The sequence below is a fragment of the Podarcis filfolensis genome, assembly GCF_964270895.1.
Source record: "Podarcis filfolensis genome assembly, chromosome: 14".
NCBI lineage: Eukaryota > Metazoa > Chordata > Lepidosauria > Squamata > Lacertidae > Podarcis > Podarcis filfolensis.
The window spans coordinates 34,836,197-34,856,824 of NC_139616.1; the positions used below are offsets into that span (position 1 = coordinate 34,836,197).

Sequence of the window (20,628 nt, forward strand, 5' to 3'; positions counted from 1 at the left end):
GTGACATGTTCAGCCATCCTCAGCCAGGAGAGAGATCTTGGGGCTCAACAATATTGTCAACTCTGTGAGTATCAACTATGAAAAAGGCATATTCCATACTGGGGATTACTAGTAAAGGGACAGAAAATTTAAAAATCCCAGTATTGTACTGAACCCAGTTCCAGTCATTTCATCTCAAAAAAGAAAACTGTAGAGATACAGAGGTACAGAAAATGGCAGCAAAATAATCAGGTTAATGGAACATTTTTCCTGCAAGGAAAGGTGTGAGGCATTTGGAGCTTTTTATGTTAGAAAAAGATGACTAAGGGCAACATGATAAAAAGTTGTCAAATTATCCACTTTCTCCATATCATGCATAGATAGAAATTTCTCTGTCTTTTGTAATACTAGAACTGGGTCATCCAGTGAAATTGGTTACCGTAGGGTCAGGACAGATCACAAAAAGTACATCCATACATCTAGCATAATTAAATTAATGGAATGATCTGCTGCAAGATGGGGTGATGGCCTCTGGCTGAGGTAACATTAAGAGAAGGATGTGCCTGTCACTGGCCATTAGCTAAATGAAACTTTCCAATTAAGAGGCAGTTGATGAGCAGCAGGACCAGCAGAGCTCTGTTGCCTTAGATGTCCGGTTTGTGCACTTCTTGAACATTTCTCCCGGCTACTTTCTTGGGCTCCATGATCACTGCAGATCGTAACAGCAGTCACGAAATTAAAAGACGTCTGCTTCTCGGGAGAAAAGCAATGAGAAACCTAGACAGCATCTTAAAAAGCAGAAACATCACCAAGCAAGGTCAAGGCACTGATTTATTACTACTACTATTGAAAATAAATTTCCTTGGAAGTGAGTCTTAACACACTGCTTCTGCTGTCCATATTGGATAGTTTTATTTTCCTCTTGTTCTGTGGAGTACATCCAGTAGAAATTAAAACGAACGAGAGTGGGTACCAGAATAAGATGAAGGTTCTGAAATGTTGCTGGTGTAATTGAGTCAATCTTAAAGCGATAGACTAGGAAGAACTGTTGACCTTTGCAAATGTTTTGCTGGTAGCAGATGTGAATATCGCTCAAGTGTCTGATTTCTAAACTATAGAACTGGCACTTTTATTGCTATTTTGAGAAATACGGAAAGTACATTATTTTTCTCATTACTAACTTTGGTCTCTGTTTCCATAACAATTATTGATTTTTCCTCTTCGTTTTTTAAATGGATCTGTAGCACTTTGGTTTTTAACAATACCTTCAGAATGCTTTCCATCAGCCTCCCAGTGAAACTGACATTGTAGGTGCTACCAATATAGAAATTACAATTTCTTTCAAAACTTTGCACTCAATGCTGTCATGAAGCAACACTTCACAATCTTCTGGCTGAAAGAAATAGAAGGAAAAACACTTTGCTTGTTGTTGTGTGAAACAATTGCCCGTGATACTTTTTCTTGCCAATGCGTGCTGACCACTTCTTCCTTTTCTGGGCTGCTCAAAAATTGCTTAGGTCTTTTCAGTGTCTATAAAGAATTGCCGTTTTTAGTCTAGCAATTACATTTTCTCTATTCTTGCTGAGGTTGTTTCATGTAATCCTCACATCAGGCAATCACTTGATCTTTCCTCTTCTTCAGTTTCAGCATTTCTAAAGTAGCCATTCCTTGTTGTACCTCCCTGCTGAAGCTTTTATCACTGTCTGGGCTAAACTTCACCTGGGCTGTTGAAACCTCCTCTTTGCAGGTCTCTCCTCCTGCTGTGCACTTTCCCTGCTTTTTCTCCCTAGTGGTTTGTCCAAAGCAAATTGTGTTGTCTGCAGGCACTGATGTTTGCGGTGTGAAAATATTTCCATCTTGCTTAGCAGGGGGATATGTCACCTTTCTGCCAAGAGCCTCTCAAGGCAAACCTTTCTTCCACCACCCTGGCCCACACCATCCCCATCTATGATTTTAGTTCCTTGAGTATCCACTCATGTCATGGAGTGAACTATGAGTAGGTAAAAGACAAAGTCACAGGAACCCAAGTAACAAAACAGAAGTGATTATTGAAACATAAACATGTCAACATATGCAAATATATGTGTACACAATACAAAATGCAAGTCACCCGAGCTGTGACCACTGTATAAACAGCAACAAAGTTGTGGAAATAAAATAGATGAAGATAGACAAGATCTCAGGATTGTATCTCACTTCATACTTGTTCAGAAACAAATTGGAGAATTATCCATAGATGGCAGCCCCAATATCCCCCCCCCCCTATTTTCTTCCTTTCATTAGTTTGCTATTTCTGTAAACTGTGATTCTGCTACACGCACCCAGGCATTTGAGTAACAACACTATTGGTTAGAGGGTTGTTACTCCAAGAAGTGTGATTCAAAAGTGAAGAGTTTTCAGTTCTTTGGCAAGGGGTAAATATATTGAAATGCAAATCTGCTACTTTATTATTACTTGTTACTTCATTCTTTCGTTACTTATAAATATTTTCCATTTTGAAACCCCTCTGGCTTTTTTTCCATGCTCTGAACTGCTACATACAGTTCCATGCCAGCACCTTCCATTCTCCCAATGATCCCCACTGTGGAACTCCCTCCCCTCCTCAACACCCTTCCTTTTAATTTCCAGATGGTAAATGTTTATGTGTGTTCACGGAGAGGTGTTGGATTGATTTCATGGCACATACCAGGGAGAGAAATCAAAACAGAGTAATTTAATAGATAAATGTTGAATTGCCTGTCCACAAGAATCATTGAAAGGGAAGAATTCATTAAGGTAAATGATCTCATTATGGCAATTCACAGTGGGGCTGGGAAGCCACTGACCTCTGTGTGGAAGGTGGGCACGGGTGGGCAGCACTTAAGTGCCAATTAAGCAAAGGTCTGATCAGCTGCAGTTCCACCCCTGGCGAAGTAGATTAACAAAGTTTGCTGTGCTGAGTTTTCTCTTTGGGCTAATTAAGGAACCACTTGATGGCAAGGGCGTTTGCTGTATAAGGGTCATTTTTATTCTGACAGCATCAGGGAACGGCTTGAGCTGTCTTTTTGCAATCTGAATTACTGTGTTACAACTATTGCATGGGCAAAAGCGTCTTTTAAAAATGGAAACACTCGCTAAGATATATAAGTTGTGTTCATGGAGAAGGTGTTTGAGATCTGCCTCTTCAGAGTCTGGCGATCCCAGAGCATGGCCAAAAACATGATGAAGCAGCTTTATGAAAGCCAAAGCAAATCCAGATCTGGATGGGAGACTGCTTGGGAACGCTATGTATATCGTCTTAAGTTCAGTCATGGAAGAAAGGTGGGACAGAAAATACAGTAAAACAAATCGGCATTTATTTTTGGTTTTCTAATAGGCGACAAAAGCTCACATCAAGCTCAACACCAAGAAGCTCTACCAAGCAGATGGCTATGCAGTGAAGGAGCTCTTAAAGATCACCTCTGTTCTTTACAATGCTATGAAGACCAAAGGAATGGAAGCCACTGCCGTGGGTGAAGAAGACACGAGCAAATTCAAATTTGACCTTGGCTCAAAAGTAAGGAACTTTGTGCTTCTTTCTCTTTCATTTTCTTTTCAAGATTTATTACATTTGCGCCCTGTTCTTCTTTTCAGGAACGCTAGAGTATTATTTTAGCCTCACAACTTCTCTGTCAACCAGATTAAGTTGAGACAAAGGGCCACCTAGCCAATTCATACTAGCTGTAGAAGCCCTGTGTTGTTGTTTTGAAGTAATGTGTACAATCTAGAGATGTGTTAACCACACATTCAACCCTAGTTGATTAAAACAGTTGGCGTGGGGAATTCTGGGGACTGGTCCCTGATTTGATGCAAAGTTTGATTTGATCAGCAGTGGTTTGGAGCTAGTCCTTATGGAGGTGGTCTGCTTGTCTCTAGCCCGTACCACTGATGGGGGATCATATAATGGGGTGTTCCTCCGTACAGCATATAATATATTCCTGTATATAATAAACTAGCCTTCTTCCTGACATGCTATTTTTCCATATGCAATGATTTATTTATTTTTTAATAATGGTATGGAGGAGCAGTCATTCCTCTGAAGCTCCCCTTACAGTCTGAAGTGTATAGTCCAGATAAAGCTTTAGGCCTGGGATGTGCTAGTGAAGACAATAGCAGTATTTCTCACTATTCACTAATTTTTAAATGTTTGTACCTGTATTTGAGACTGGGAGCCAGTACTCATAAGAGAATCGCAGATGAATATCCTTTGAGTATTGGCTCCAAGACCAGTTCAGCAGTGGTTCTGGTGTTACGGAACTTTCTCTCCAGTGAGACCCACTGAGGTTTACAAGTGTATCTCAAACACCTACATTTCACGGTGTGGTTGCAAATTCTTTTTTTGCTAGGTTTTTTGTTGAGGTTACTGTACTTTATATACTTATTTATATTTTCATTTTTATTAATTTTGTTACTATTGTATGTGTTAACTGTGGCTTCTTTTATCACTGCCATCCTCTTCAGAAAAGATTTGGCAAAAAGGCAAAGTATACATACAAATAATAAGCTGACTGTTTTGTCCCTACATTCTTAGCATCTATCATCCATAGGCTTGTCTGGAGGATGTGACCTGAGGATTGTGGCCCAAATTTACTGTGAGATTGCCCCAATTTCCAACCCATTAGTCTTCCATCTCCCAGGTTTTCAGAAAAAGTATCACAATCACCAAGAATATGTTCACATTCTGGCTTCCAGCTGTTTTTATGCTTTTCTGCTCTCCCATTACTTAGTGTGTCTGGCCTTTCTTCCTGGCCTGTCAATGAGTCTGCACATTGCATACAAAAAAAAATGTTTTGTAAGAGTATTAGTAATTATGAATCTGTAAATGGGTCATGCCAACTGTGATGGAGCGGGGAGGTTGCCCACCCCCTCTGTCTCTTCTCTTACTTCGCCTTCTTCCACAGCTGTCGTTTCTCTCAGATGAATAAAAATCCAATGAAGCTGGATGCCAGAAGATTCAGGACAGATAAAAAGAAGTAACTTCTTCACACAGCACATAGTTGAACTATGGAATTTGCTCCCACAAGTGGTAGTGATAGCCACCAGTTTTGATTACTTTAAGAGAGGACTAGACAGATTCATGTAGGATAAGGTTGTCAGTAGCTACTAGCCAGGATGACTACATTCTACCTCCATTGAAAGAAGGAGTATGATTTTGAATACCAGTTGCTGGAAACTGCAGGAGGGGAGAATGCCGTTGTGCTCAGGGCCTGCTTGCATCCTTCCCAGAAGAGGCATCTCGTCGACCACTGTGTGAACAGGGTGCTGGACAAGATGGGCCACCATCCTGATGCTTTGGCTGTGCTGATCTTCATCCAAGGTGACAGACCTTGTGTGTTTTGTTGCCCCACAGCAGGAAGGCTAGTTTCCTTTGATGTGAAAGCCTTGTGGATCTCCACCACCTCAGGCTGGCTCTCTACTCCTATAAAGGGCCAGGAGCCCCAAGGCAACAAAGAGACTAGAGTAGGTTGTGTGTACACCCCATCATGGCATATCTAGTCTTTGTACGATAATTGGTAGTTGCCATTGGAGACCAGAAGAACTGCAGGTTTTAAGGTTGTGCCAATCCACTTAACTCATTTATCTCTCTCATCCTCTCCCAACTTTTGTGCGAAAATATACTAACTATAAGCGTCTTGAGAAAATGACTCTTTTGAATGGAAGCTGCAGCTCATTAATTTAAGATGACCTCCTCCTACTCAGGAAATGTTCTTTTTTGGCAATGTAAAAAATTCATTTACGGGTATGATTTCATTTACTTGTTTAAAAGTATCTTTAGGCTGGAATACACATTTCAGATTGTTCACACTTATTTAAAAGTGTGCTTAAACTAACTGCTTCTTTTTTAAAGGAAAGGTATCCATGGGAGGTCCTAATCCAAAATGTGCTCCCGAAGCAGATTTCAGTTCCACATCAGTTTGTAGCTGAACATCATCCCCCCCCCCCCCGGTTGCTACTTGTTCACAGAGATGTTGTTCATGGCAAACAGCAGAGAGAAAATTGGAGGATTGTTGATGGGGAACAGTCAGGTCTCCAACCTGGATTGGGGTCTCACATGGCTGCTCTTTTTTTCCAGAATAAAAGTGGACAACTAATAATAATAATAATAATAATAATAATAATAATAATAATAATAATATTGTATACCACCCTATACCCTCAGGTCTAAATAACATGATATGCACCTTGTCCCTTTAAAGCATGATTTGTTTCCACCATAACTGGCGTAGATATGATCTCTTCTTTTTATGTGTTTTGAGACATGCCCTTCCAGTTGCAGAACTGACCAGATATGGTGGTTTCACTAGAAATATCCTTATCTCTCCCCCCCCCACCCCCACCCTGGAATTTTCATGCAGGTAAAGCTCTTCTTTTTCTGATGTTTATCTAGATCAGCGATTTGAAGACGGCCAGGCAGCTTGCTTCAGAAATTACTTCCAAAGGAGCATCTCTTTTTGATTTACTGGGCAAAGAAGTAGAGCTGAGGGTGAGTTGGTAAAAAGAACTTGCAGGCTCTGGAAAAAAAAACAATAGAATTCTTCAGCTATCATACTCGAAGTAATCCATCTTTGTGCTGTAATATTTCTAGAATCCTGAAACCCAAAATTGGGTTATTTCAAATCAACCAGTTGTGAATTTCAGCTCTCCTTTAGTTGTCAGTTCCTGGTCATGATAAGAGTTCTCCTCTGCTTAGTTTCTCACTCAGTTTTCTATCCCCTCTCAGATTTCTTCCTGTTCACCTCCCTGCTTTCCATCTCAGGAATTGCTTCTTCCAGTCCTTTTCATCCACCTTCGCTCCTTTCCTTTGGCCAATTGTCTCCTCTTTCTCTAGACCTTTCTGATCCACGCATAAAGACAGGTGCCACTGAAGGAAACTTAAGGTTCTGTGTAGTGTTAGTCCTACTTAGCATAGGCCCATTGAAATTCATGAGTAACTTAGAGCTGTTAATTTCAGTGGGTCTACTCTGAGTAAAAGTTAATTTGATGCAACTCTTAGAGAAGATGGAGCAGACGGAGCAATTTAGTCTTTGGCATCTAGAGGCTCGTCTGCCTGGCTAGACCCACTGGAACATTAGGATAGCTTAGCCAGCAACTGCACACATAGGGAATACTCTCCTGTTTTCTGTGTCAGAGTGTTCTCTGTGAGTAGCAGTTTCCTCATTGTGCACACAGAATATTCTTTGACATAGGGCAAGGCACAAGGCAGCCCTGGGATGTGCAAGGCTCTATGTGTAGAGCTTTGGGATTGCGGCAATTTAATTATTTTTAACACTTGAGATAGTTTATCATCTGACATTATAATGATGCGCAAGCAGTTCCGTCTTGCTTGCTGTGGGGTTCAGGTACACCAGCGAGGTCACTGCTCATACACCCAAACTAAGCAGGATTGAACAGCTGTTGCATGGTTCAATCCTACTTTCCATCTGTGGGATTCAACTGTTTCTCTACTTGCCCTGCACCTGAAGTCGTGTATGAGGTGTGAGGCAGGTGGGCATAGTTTGGTGAAAACATCGTTGTGGGCCACACAGGGAGGCCTGGTGGTCCAAATTTGGCCTGCAGGCTGGGGGTTCCCCATCCCTTTTTTTTTTAGAGATTTAGCAGGCTTGGTCAGTGCTGTATTGAGCTGTCCCTCAAAGGCAGTGTTCTAATGCATACATAATGCATACATAATGTTAAGCCAAAAATAGTTATCAGACTGAACTTGCCATATCCTGTCTCGGGAGAAATGACTCTGCCTCATTAGAGTTGGTATGACATTGTTAGTGTAAGGTACAAAGCCTTTGCAAAAGGCCAGTTGTGTGAAAAACCTTCAAGAAAGTAACAAGCAGCGCTTTCCGGTATCCTTCCTAATGATATGTGTCTGGTTTTTTTGTTCTGAGCAATTAATTAAAATTGTGAAATGTAATTCCAGCCCAAGGCTGGATAGTTAAGCTGAACTCTCTCTGCTCTCTCTGGGATCTGGGCCCATGGCATGTTCTGAAATACATTAGCATTAGTCTGTTATTGAAACAGTGTATTGATATCCATTTTTGCTGCTGGGAAGCTGAACTTTATGGTAATTATACTGGCAAAATTGAAGCCATTAATTATGGGTGAACTTAATGTTTACAAATCCTCCCTTAATATAAATATCAAGGGCTTCTGCAGTGCACCCTCCCTCTCCAGAATCTTTGTCTTTCCTTTATTTCCTATATCTGATTTTAATCCTACCCTTCCTCCTCTAGGGAACTCAAGGTTACATGTAGTTTGCCTGTGCTTTGCTTATATGCCACTCACATCGTAGTGTAAGGAAATGTTGGGGATCTACTTTGATATGTTTGCTAAATCTTAATAGCTAGGTTTTATGGGCAATAAATTACATTTATATATTTGAAATATTTCATCAAAACAGATTCCAGATCAGTATACAACAATAAAGACTGAGGTGGGAAATTTTGTGTTTTATCTATGGATGTATTTGTATATATGTGCTGTTTTTAAAACTGATGCCAGGAAACCCTGTAACCAATAATTAGAAATTGCTGATAGTAAATACTTTATCACAGTTGCTTCCTTCCCTTCCTCAAAGGACTGTTTATGTGACATTTCCCTATTTTGTTAGCATGGTAGCCCTATGAAGCAGATGAGTGTGTGTCAGGCCTGAGGTCACCCCAAAAAATTCATGGTAGAATAGGGTTTTGTATCCAGATTTCCCCATTCAGATACAAACCTTTTGCCAACAACATCACATAGATTACCCTTTTTTGAGCTGCCAAAGTGTGTTTCATATGTTGCCTCAGTAATTCTTACAACCAACCCTGTAAAGTAGGTCTGTACCATTAACTCCTTATTACTGATAGGAATTTTGGCAGGCAAGGGTGGGGAACATATATTGAAAGTTCTCATATAACATGTTTGTATACTTTTGCTAAAGAAAGTTAGGCGTAAGAATTGCTCTCTCTTAAAAACTCAACTTGGTAGCTCTCTGACCTTACTATAACAAAAGGCGCTTGGGTTTGTCATTATGAGATGCTTCTTTGAGTTTTAAATCTGTCTGTCTCTTTTCCATTATTTTTCCATTGTACAGGTTGAAGGTGTTCTTTTTCTTCTTAAGGATTATAGATTGCATACTTTAGACTTGCTATATTAGTTGAGAGCTGAAATGAAATTTCTTTTCCCATCATTGCAAGGCAGGTGTAAATGAGCCCTTTCAGTTAGTGGTCGAAATAGCTGTTATATAGAAAAAACACTTCTTACCGTTTGAGCAATTTTGAAGTGGTGGAAAGATGCCAATTATAGACCACTGGAAGAGCATCTTATAATACCCAACCTAGCAGGTGGGAGACAAGCTCCAGTGCTTACCTTCATTTGTGGGTGCTGTCAGTGCATTGAAGTTCCTATGGTGTGCATTGGATCTGTCAGAGGATGGTTCGAGGGAAAGGATCCAGGTCATTTAGAATAAGTACATTGCTACATTTTCCCCCCATGTTAAAAGTGCTGAGATTTCATGAACACTGTTGATTTGCACAAAGTTTAAAAACCCAGTACTTTCATACTTCATTAAGAAGAGCCTTCTGGATCAGGCCAAAGTTCCATCTAGTCCAGCATCCTTTTCTTACAATGGCCAACCAAATACCTATGGGAAGCCAGCTGGCAGGACCAAAGTGCAACAGCGCTTTTCCCACTTGTGATTCCCAGAAACTGGCTTTCAAAGGTATGCTGCCACCAGCAGAGAACAAAGCACATAGCCATTGGTAGTCTAATCATTATCTAATCCTTTTTAAAGCCATTCAAGTTGCTACCTATCTCTAAATTTTGGGGTAGCAAATTCCATAGTTTTAACAGTGCACTTTTGCCTGTCCTGAATTTTCCAACATTCAGCTTCACTGGATGGCTTCCATCTAATATTGTGAAAGAAGCAGAAAAACATTCCACCCATTTTTTTCTACAGTATGCATAATCTTATACGCCTCTATCATGTCCCTTACTCATCTTTTGTTCTAAACTAAAGAGCTCCAAATGTTGTAACATTTCCTCATAGGGAAGTTGTGCAAACTCCTTGATCATTTTTGTTGCCCTGTTTTGAACGGCTTCCATCTCTGTGATATGCTTTTTGAAGTGAGGTGGTCAGACCTGTACACCTGTAGGCTTTGTTCTGAACTAATTGATTGAAGCGTTGAGCAAAGACTCAGGTCCTTTGGGGGCCGGTGTCCTATAGCTCCCCCTCCCTGCTTTGGAAGTGTGTGTTTAAATGTCTCCAGCTCAGCTGGTTGTCTTTCACAGCTTTTCTTGGCGCTCTCCCATCTGTCAAGTCATAGATGGGTAAGCGGGAGCCTGTCAAGAAATGGCCTTGCTTTGACATGGTAAGATCTTACGCTCAGCAGGCATAAAAAGAAAATTCCCAAAACATCTTCTATAGTGGAATGACCTTTTAAAAAACCATGAAAAACATGCTTGACTACGTCTTTTTTGAACATCTTAATTAATGAGACTGAATTTTACAATATATCAGAAAAGGTATCGGGAAAGCTCCTTTTGTTCCTGAAACAAATGTGTGAAATTAAGTGCATGGACCACTTCACACATTGCATTCATTGGAGTATCCTTACAAGATCTTAGGTACATACATGTAAAATGGGGATGTGTGTCAGAGGCTTAGTGCTGTCCAGCTGGCCATAGATAAGACTCCGGGCTCCCAGCCAGTTCCAAACAGTTGATTTATTTGACAAAGTTCAAACGTTCATCTCCAGCGTTTCCATTAGCCTCCTTCCCCTTGTGCGCAGTTGCTCCCTCTAATCTTACTTCCTCCTTTTCCGCACCCAGCATGCAAGTCTGCGAAAACTCTTCCCCTTACTTCCTCTGTGTACAGCCTGACTTGTCCCAGGCTCATCCTCCTCCCCCTCTACGTCAGACTGACTGTCAGACGACAAGCTGCTGATAATCTCTTTAGGCTCTCTATAACTGCTGGTTTCTGTCCTTTCATCTTTTCCCGTTTGCCTCTCCCTGACAATGTGGTCCCATCTTGGATGTTGTACAGTGTTAGGATGGAGCTATAGACAGCTGTTAAGAGGGGAGCCAGGAAGAGTTGCGCCAAGATAGCCTGACACCAAGCCAGGAAAATTTGGCTTAAATTTGGCTTATCCCCATGCCTGAGAATACCTCACTTCCATGAAGATGCTCCAAGTTGCATTTCTGTTATATGGGATAAGCACACACATTTTGGTATGTTATTTTTCTCTAACATATGCATTTTATAGCACATACACAGACACCCCCGGTATATGCATTTTACTTGGTTGGAAAGCTGCATTGCAATATGTAGAGAAGTGCAATTTTTGAAGTAAAACTGTGTTTTGGTTCTCATATTGTTTTTGAAAGTGCAAATTAGATTTTGCCTTTAAATGCAAACTGAAATGAATTTCTTCCTCATCCCCACTCATCACTGAGTGACCATAAAATGGAAGATGACCACTGCTGAAAGCAAATATATCTGCATCTCTAGCAATTTATCAAGGAGCAGAGAAACTGGATGTCTTATGCAACATCGTATTGTACTCTCGATTTGAGCTTTCTCCCCACCTTTTTTTTGTTATAGAAAAGAAAACATGTGAAATGACCCCTGTGCTTCACTTACAAAGGATGTCTGTAGTTATTCATTCTCTTGCTGTATGTCCATTCTTTCTGCAGCAGCACAGATGCTCCCAAACTGAGCTGCTCATTGCTGCTGTTTCTTTACCTTTGTCCAAAACTAAATCCACAAGAAGCTCTTGGGTGTGTTTTCCAAATCGGAAAGCCCCAAATTAGTTAAGGAGGACAACAGTGAACTACTTTGGTGTTAGTGCTTTATGCAAGACGTGGTCTTTGCTTCTGCAGGGTGTCGGGGGTGGTGGTGGTGGATGGAGTTCATGGCATGTTTCTGTCAGGGTTCTCTCAGGTCTTTTTTTTTTAATCATGATGTTTTTACTTTTGAAAGGGGTGGTTTTCACATTAGTTTTATGGGTGGCAAAAATGAAGGGGGGGAGTTATAGTCCCTCCAAGGAGGGGAAGATGATGGAAAACCCTCTTCCTTTCTGATTTGAAGACAAGGGTTAGGGGTGTTTTGTTTCTTTAGTATGCAGTGGACAAAAAATGTGGAGTGGAAAAATATGGTTTGCAGCTGGAAAGCTAATAACATGCATTCTGAACAGTGGGGTGAAATTAGACACGTTAAGTGTATGTGTTTATTAAGCGCATAAATGACAGGCAGTGTCAGGGATAGCATGTACACCAGGGGTCAGCAATTTTTTTAGCAGTGGGCCAGTCCACTGTCCCTCAGACCTTGTGGCAGGCCAGAGAAGGGGCACTGGCGGGGGGGGGGGGAGCTGGAAGAAGAGGCGAGTCCTCCGCAGCCCCCAGCCCCAGCCACTGTGCTTACCTTCCCAGGAGCTGCCACAGCACCACCACTGCTGCTGCTGCTGCTTCTCATGGGTGGGCAAAGCGAGCTCGTCTGCTGCACTCTCTGGCCCACAGGAGCATCAGGGCGGCAATGGGAGGAAGAGGCCGAGTGGCAACGGAAGAAGAGGCCAAGCATTGGCGGCTCTGCCGGTGACAGGAAGAAGAGGCCGAGCACTCAAACGCCGCACCTGGTTTACCTCAGCGCAGCACGGGGATGTCTCTGCGAATCAAACACCGCTGAGGTAAACCAGGTACGGCGTTTGAGTGGCAGAGCCGCCGGCTGCTCAGCCTCTTCCTCCTGTCGCCATCGCCGGGAGTCTCTGCTTCACGGCGCGGGCCAGATTTAGGCCCAGGGTCCGTAGTTTGCCAACACCTGATGTACACAAATTATACAAGGGTAGAATGATTTCAGTTTGCACACTTAAGACAAACTGCCCCAACCATACTAAAACATCATACTTCTTTTAAGACAAGGACCTCATCTTCCTAATCTCTAGGCAGATAATGCTTCATCACATCCTTGTAAATACAGCAGTCTTGCAACTTACGTGCTTTATGTTGCAGGCTTACTATACTCTTAAAGTGCTCCTTTTTCTTTCTCCTCCTCCTCCCCCTTCTTCTTCTTCTTCTTCTTGGCATCTGATAGTTTCTGAACTGAGAGAGAGTCAGAAATGAATCATTATTTATATAGTAGATAATAGCTGCTTGCTCCTATGCAGAAACCACCACTGACACAGGGTGAAAAGCGAGGAGAAAGCATGCTTAAGACTGCCATTTCTAATCACAGGTCCTAAAGCTATGTTCCCTCCACTGTTCTCCTCGGCCAAGATGTAAAAAGAGATAAATCGGCTTAATTTTTGAATCTTTTCCCTTCAACTTTTGGGGCACTTCTTTGCTGTTGTATCGTTCCTTTGCTTGCAGTGTGATTCAACACTGGCAGTATTAATAACACCTGCTAATAGCATCTCTGTGGGATTGTGTACATGTTAATTGTTTTAAAATGATTTTCCTCCTTTGCTCATCAGCGTTAATTTTACACTCTGCTCCCCTGATTTCTAATTAGCAGTTGTTTCACAACATCATGGTCCTAGTAAACAGTAAGCAACAATTTTTGCAAGTGCTTCCTTTCTGTTAATCAATTTAATATTCATAAGATATATCTTTCAATTTTAATATTCATAATTGTTCCCATCTCATAGCTGTTCTCCAGTTGTCATTCTCCCTTGTGTCTGATCTTGCAAGTCAGACCATATGTTCTTAAACTTCCCACACCAACTTTCTTCTTTATGATGTTAAACTACAAAAAGAAAGCTATGGTGTACTGTAAGACAAATCCAATGCACATTTTTGCAGAAGTAAATTTTCATTCAGCAGAGGTTATTCCCAGGTAGGTTTGTGCATAGGACAACAGCTTTACAGCCTGTTCTTTTGCAGGCTTTCTCAAAAGTAAATCCTATCCCTTCGGTGCCACTTACTTTTAAGTTTGTGTATATAGCATTGCAGCCTTAGATTCTGCTAGTATCCACAACTGCTGCATGAAGGGAGGCTGAGTTTTAAACATATTTTCTTAAATGTTATTCACTTATGTCTTAAACTCATCAAGTTTTGATTTACGATCATATTTCTAGGGTAGCTTCATTGTACTGTCGTTTCTGTAATCTCCACAGAGGGTTCCGTCAAGACTTAATCACTACTATTCCCCCCCTTGATCTGACTGCCTGTGTGCACTTCATGCTGAGAAAGATGTTCTCATTGCTCCCTTGGTAATGCTCAAGGGATATAGAACATTCCATATTTTAAAAGGGCATTCTGTCCGCTTGTGGGCTGCTTAGCCCAATCAAAATGCAGAGACTGTAATCTCAGACTAGTTATACTGGAATAGCATGTCCTGGCTGTAGCAATGAAGTATTCCATCTCTTGCTGTCTTGGACTAAATGTGTCCATTCACATGCCATTTTATTTTTCCTCTGTGGAACTATGAACACTTGCCAAGGAAAAACAGTTTTGTTTACGCTGTCACTTTCCAGTCGCCTCCAAGGTGGCTTGCAACTAGGAATGAGGTTAAATTCAATTCAGTTTGCATCTAAAGGTGAACGTATTTAAGTGTACACTTCCCGAAACAATACAAGAACCGAAACGTAGTCATTCTTTGCACTTCTCCAAATATTGCAATGCAGTTCTCCAGCCAAGTAATGTATACAAAAATACATATACTCAGAGTAAAGTGTACATGTGTCTATGTATATATTTGTGAAAATAACATACAAAAGTGCACTACATTAGGGGAAATTGCTTTAGAAAAACATGTATATTGGGGAAAATGCATACAAAAAGGTGTCTATTGAGAGAAATTCACACAAAAATTCTGATGAACACAACACATATGCAGGAAGCTGCCTTATCCCAAACCAAATCACTGTTTCACTTTGTGCGGTATTGTCCACATTGACTGGCCATGATTCTTCCCAGCCTTATGCAGAGGCACCAGTTAATGGAACCTGGGACTTTTTGCATGGAAATCCTGTGTTCTGCTGCTGAGCTGTGGACACATCCAAAAAAACACTATGGTTCCTTGATAGTCATTCAAGGAACATAGGAAATTATATTGTCAGACACATTGGCACATCTAGCTCAGTACTACCCAGACAGACTTTCAGTGGGTCTCCAGAGTTTCAGACATCAGATGGAATAGCTCAGTTGGTAGAACACGAGGCTCTTAATCTCAGAGTTGTGGGTTCGAACCCCACATTTGGCAAAAGATTCCTGCATTACAGGAGGTTGGACTAGATGACCCTTGTGGTCCCTTCCAACTCTACAATTGATTCCTCCCATGCCCTATCTGGAAATGATAGGGATTGAACCTGGGACCTTTTGTATGCAAAGCATGTGATCTTATCCCTGAGCTTAAGCCACCCTACCACAGTGGCTATCTGTTGTTTTGTGCATCTGGGAAAAAGTTTTAAAATTGCACTCCATGTTGTGTATTAAAAGTGCAATATGCATTATTTAATAATAGTTCCTGTGTCTGCTTGAAATGCCAGTTTGTCTGAAACTTGCCACCTCTTCGCATTGTAATATGAACTGCACTTATAAATACTTTTGTGTTGTTTCAAGGAGTTTTGCAAGACAACCTGATGTACGAAAAGTCCTGTTGTTTGTAAATGCAGAGCTGTTATCTGCTTCTTCCTTCTCCCTGCTGGCCACAAAATAGATTTCTCTCCCTGCGTTCAGCACATTTCCTTCTTGTGTGCTGGTAGTTCTTTCTAAGAATCCTTGGGTATTTTACGTGAAATGATTGAGTACATTAGTCCAGACTCCTGGCGGTGGGGGTGGGGAGTCCTGCATTTCCTGTCATTGCAGTCTACATTTCTTCCTTGGCCAAATCACTTGCTGAAATTGAATGAAGCACTGAGGCTTTTGGATGCCATATGTGCAACCAAGTTTGACCGCTTGCGATGAGTAATGGGCTGTAGTCATTGCTTTGACAAATAGCAAAGAAAAGTTGGCTTTGAAGTTTAGACCTGCCAGAGTTGGAGGAGAGCTGCTCCTCAGGACACAAGGTCTAGACTTGAGTACATTCAAGATCTAGCAGCTAGAGGTTGCAACTTTAATAGCTTAAAGATGCTCCTGATTTAATTGGAAGCATTTTTGAATATATATAATTGTTTTAATACAAATACTTATAAAAGCTGCAGAATGCAGTCATTCTCCCTTCTCATACACAGAAGGGGATGAGAGACTGTGACTGGCCTGAGGTCACCTAATGAGCTTCATAGTTGGTCTTCTGTGTCCTCATCTGACACTCCAACCACTGTACCACCACCACCAGCTCTCTTCTAAGATGCTGCTTGCTCAGGCCAGTGTGGCATCTTCTGGGAAAAAAAAAAGTACACGTTAGGCTTCAGTAGTCTTGCTTTTACACCTATCCAAATTTAGTTGAAGGATTAGTCAGCTAGAACTCATATGATTCATCAATTCAATTATTTAATCAGATTGTAGCCGTATTAAAGAATATATAAGGAAAGCCCTGCTGGATCAGAATAAAGGTCCATCTAGTCTAACATCCCCTTTTCCACAGTGATTAATCAAAAGCCTCTAGGAACTCTCAAGCAGGGAATGAAGGCAACATTCCTTCCCTGATGTTGCCTCTTATCTGTTGGTATTCAAAGGTGAATTGCCCCTGGATTGTGAAGTTCTGTTTTAGCTATCCTGGCCAAAATAGACCTCTCTCCTCCATGACGCTTCAGGTTGCGTTTTTTCGGGTTACGGATGCACCAAAACCCGGAAGTACCAGAATGGGTTACTTCCGGGTTTCGGCGGTCGCGCATGCACAGAAGCGCTAAATCGCACTTTGCACGTGCACACATGCGGCGCTGCAGGTTGCGAACACAGCGGTTTGTGAACGTGCTTCCCGCACAGATCACGTTCACAACCCAAGCATCCACTGTACCAAGAACAAACTTAGTTGGTCTCTAAGGTGCTACTGGACAATTTTTTATTATTATTTTATTTTTTGACTACGTCAGACCAACACGGCTACCTACCTGAAACTATTAAAAAGGAGTTAATGATAATAAGACTACTGATCTATGGGCTGTTGTCTGGGGCGGGAAGGGAGCTAAGAGGAGCTCTCAGCATCCAGTCAACATTTTGTCATAAATCCCCTTAATTTTAATGAAACTTGCTGCTTAGTTGGCAGCTTTAATGGCTGCCAAGTCAGAAAACATTTTAACACTGGACCTTTGTTAACCTTCTTAATGGGCTCCAGTTCTGTGAAGGCCTTTAAGCTGTTGGTGCATAAATATTAGACTACACTCCATTTGTTATGCAAATCACTTTGCCAAAGAGGTTCAGCTGCCTGCCATTCAATGAATATTAATGAGAGGCTCAAACTTGGAACTATTTCTTGTGGGTTTTGTCTTTCAGGAAATAAGAACAGAAGCAATTGCCAGACCTCTGGAGATAAATGAGACTGAAAAGGTGATGAGAGTTGCCATCAAAGACATTTTGGTAAGGATGGTGGTCTTTTTAAAAAAATGTTTTATTCTGTGGCTTTATTATGAATCGGTTATCTTGTTCAATACTATCTTACTCTGTTTTCAAGTTCTTTTTTTTATTCCTGAAACTTCTTTAGATTCTGTGTGCCACAGATCAGAACCTACCTATGGCAAATGTGTGTCTTGGAGGGTGTTTTGGAGCAGGGAAGGAGTGCATCAGCCTTTCCATACCTGCTTCTTCCAGTTCATCCTTCCCACAGTTTCCCCTTTAAAATGTTTTTAAATCTGCTGGAGTCTGTTACATGCATTTGTATGTAATGTGTGGTTAGGTAAAGGTAAAGGGACCCCTGACCATTAGGTCCAGTTGTGGACGACTCTGGGGTTGCAGCGCTCATCTCGCTTTACTGGTTGAGGGAGCTGGCGTACAGCATCTGGGTCATGCGGCCAGCATGAATAAGCTGCTTCTGGCGAACCAAAGCAGCACACGGAAACACCGTTTACCTTCCCACCGGAGTGGTACCTATTTATCTACTTGCACTTTGACTGCTAGGTCGGCAGGAGCAGGGACTGAGCAACGGGAGCTTACCCCGTCGCGGGGATTCGAACCGCCGACCTTCTGATCGGCAAGCCCTAGGCTCTGTGGTTTAACCCTCAGCGCCACCCACATCCCACGTGTGGTTAGCCCCCAGTAATCTTTGCAACATCCCTGTGAAAATAGGCTAGCATATTCTTCTACCTATATTTTACAGGTGTTGACCTTTGGCTGAATGACAATCGCTTGCCTAAAGCCACCTAGTGGACTATACATGTATAACTATGAAGAGAGGCCCTGTTTCATGACTATAACTTGAAATATATTGTAATTAAAATTTGATATGTACATCAGAAGAGCCCTGCTGGATCAGGCCAGTGACCCACCTAGTCCAGCATCCAGTTCTCACAGTGGTCCACTAGGTGCCTGTGGGAAACCTGCAAACTGGACCTGAGCAGAACAGCACTGATCTCTCTCTCTCTCTCTCTCTCTCTCTCTCTCTCTCTCTCTCTCTCTCTCTGTTCTTCCACCCCACACCCACCCCGCCATAAAGCACAGTTTCAAGAAACCACTCTGGCCCCATTTTTCAGAGTTCCCTGGGAAGAGGGATTGGCTGTTAAACCACTCTGGTTTAATTATAGCTCTGTGAAGACAATGGGGTCTCCAAACAACTCTCAGCACTCTTAACAACTACAGTCCTTAGGATTCTTTAGGGGAAGTCATAACTGCTTGAAGTGGTATGATACTGCTTCAAATGTGTAGTGCAGATGGGGCCCTGCTTTCATAGCTGTCTGAACTAGTGAGTCCAATCAATAGTAGCCATCTGCTAGAGGAATCCCAATTGGTGCTTAAATGTCAAAATATTCCTTCTTTGCCAATTAATAATTCTGAAAGAGCAAGGTTTTCAAGGTCATCAGTACTTTGATTCTGTGCAGCACATTTTTGTATTTCCTTTCTCCCCTTCCCTCCCTGTTTTCTTGATTTCCTTTCATCCTTTTGATTACATTTGGGTTTGTGTGGGAGAGAAATGGCTATAAGTGAGGCTTTTTAACAAGGCCCAAGCGGTCTGCATGTTCCCTTACACGCAGCACTTCTGAATGAAGAGTTATCCTAAGCAGCTATAAACATTGGCAGAGGATTAAAACCTACAAACAGTTGTTCCTTCGCTTTTGTATTTGCAGACAGCACTCCCCTGATCTTTCCTATTTTCCTTCTGAGGTATCCACCAGGGAGCTCTTGCTTCTTTGTATGTTTGGCAGAAAGCACATTATTAATCTGATAACAGGGTTGCACTTGGACAATGATGTCAATTTAATGTAAAAGTAATTATAAAATTTCCTTAAGCATTTTTGTTGATAGTACTGGGGTACAACTATGCAGCGGTGAGATCAGGTTCCCTACAGCTCCTTGGTTAAACAAAAATAAAGCTGAATGGTTAGTACCGCTGTGTTTTAGCAGCTGCATCAGTATAAAGTAGCTGGTGCATTGTTAAAAGGAGAGTTTTTCCCATGTTGGGATCATTTAGGACCCAAGTACGTTGGATTTGTACCATCAACAATTTGCCTTGCTCACTTTAATGGGGGTCTAATCCCAGCGGCCTCCACCTCAGATTAAAAATGCACGCAAAGAATCGGGAGTTTGAGACAGAACCATCAAGCCTGTTTACGGTACATAAAGCATGAATTAGTACAGATAACAGAAAGAACTTGGGTCTGGGTATTCTCTTTGATTATAAAAGTCCTGGCTGCACAACAGGTTTCTGAATCATGGTGTTACTAGTTGGCCAGCTTTTAGGGATGGAACAGGGGTGAGGAACCTCCCAGATGTTGCTGGCCTCCAGCTCCCACTATCCCCAGCCAGCGTAGCAAGTGTGCAAGAATGATGGGGTTGTCGTCCAAAAACATCAGGAGGGCCACAAGTCCCCCATCCCTGGTGCAAAGACTCCAAATCAGGTGTCAACCTGCACTTGGAAACAGGCATCAAGAGAGTCACAAGCAGACAAGGACCCGGTACAAAACAGGTGCATGATTGGATAGCCAGATGATTCTGGGAAGCTCACAAGGAAGGGATGAAGGTTACAACCCTCCCTATTAATTGCCTCCAGCATTTGGCATTCAGAGGTGTACTGCGTCTGAACATATGACGGTTCTGTTTTGCTAATATGCTTAGAACCAAAGAGCTGTGGAATGTTTATTTGTGAGCAGTTCGAAGCAAGCAGAAGTGGACTCTGCCTTCCTCCTAAATGGGACTGGTCCTGCTCTGAAATATTCCACATACAAGTCTGGCATGTTCCTTTGAATTATCCTGGCTATCACGTCTAGATTCTTAAAGCATTTGTGCGCTAGCCCAAACTTTTCTCAAAATTACTCATCCTTATCCTAGTAAGTTCTTGTCCTGTTTGTGAGTTGTAGCACGCTCTCTCTCTCTCTCTCTCTCTCTCACACACACACACAAAACCCAAAAACAAAAACCCTCCAGCATGACTTGGAAAAAGTCAGAAGAGCAGGTGCATAAAATTTCCCCTCCTCATGACAAGAAAAATGAGAACAAATGCAGAATAAACTATGCAAACAGTTCCTGTTCTCATTGTTTATATGCCCTTATATTGGTGCAGAACATGTGCTGCTTTGGTGTATAATTTTTATTTATAATTGTTTTGCATTTTAATCCCACCTATCCTTCAAGCATCTG

At 41.8% G+C, this 20,628-nt stretch overlaps 1 protein-coding gene across 3 annotated transcripts in view; it reads left to right on the plus strand.

Moving 5' to 3' along the window:
• The window catches only part of CLUAP1 (clusterin associated protein 1), a 56,773-nt gene that overhangs the window by 7,374 nt on the left and 28,771 nt on the right, over nt 1-20,628 (plus strand). For all 3 annotated transcript variants that reach the window (XM_083585298.1, XM_083585296.1, XM_083585297.1), the window contains exons 4-6: nt 3,335-3,514; nt 6,386-6,481; nt 17,335-17,418. In XM_083585298.1, the coding sequence (XP_083441424.1) occupies nt 3,335-3,514; nt 6,386-6,481; nt 17,335-17,418 (360 nt within the window). The remainder of the gene's footprint in view (nt 1-3,334; nt 3,515-6,385; nt 6,482-17,334; nt 17,419-20,628) is intronic.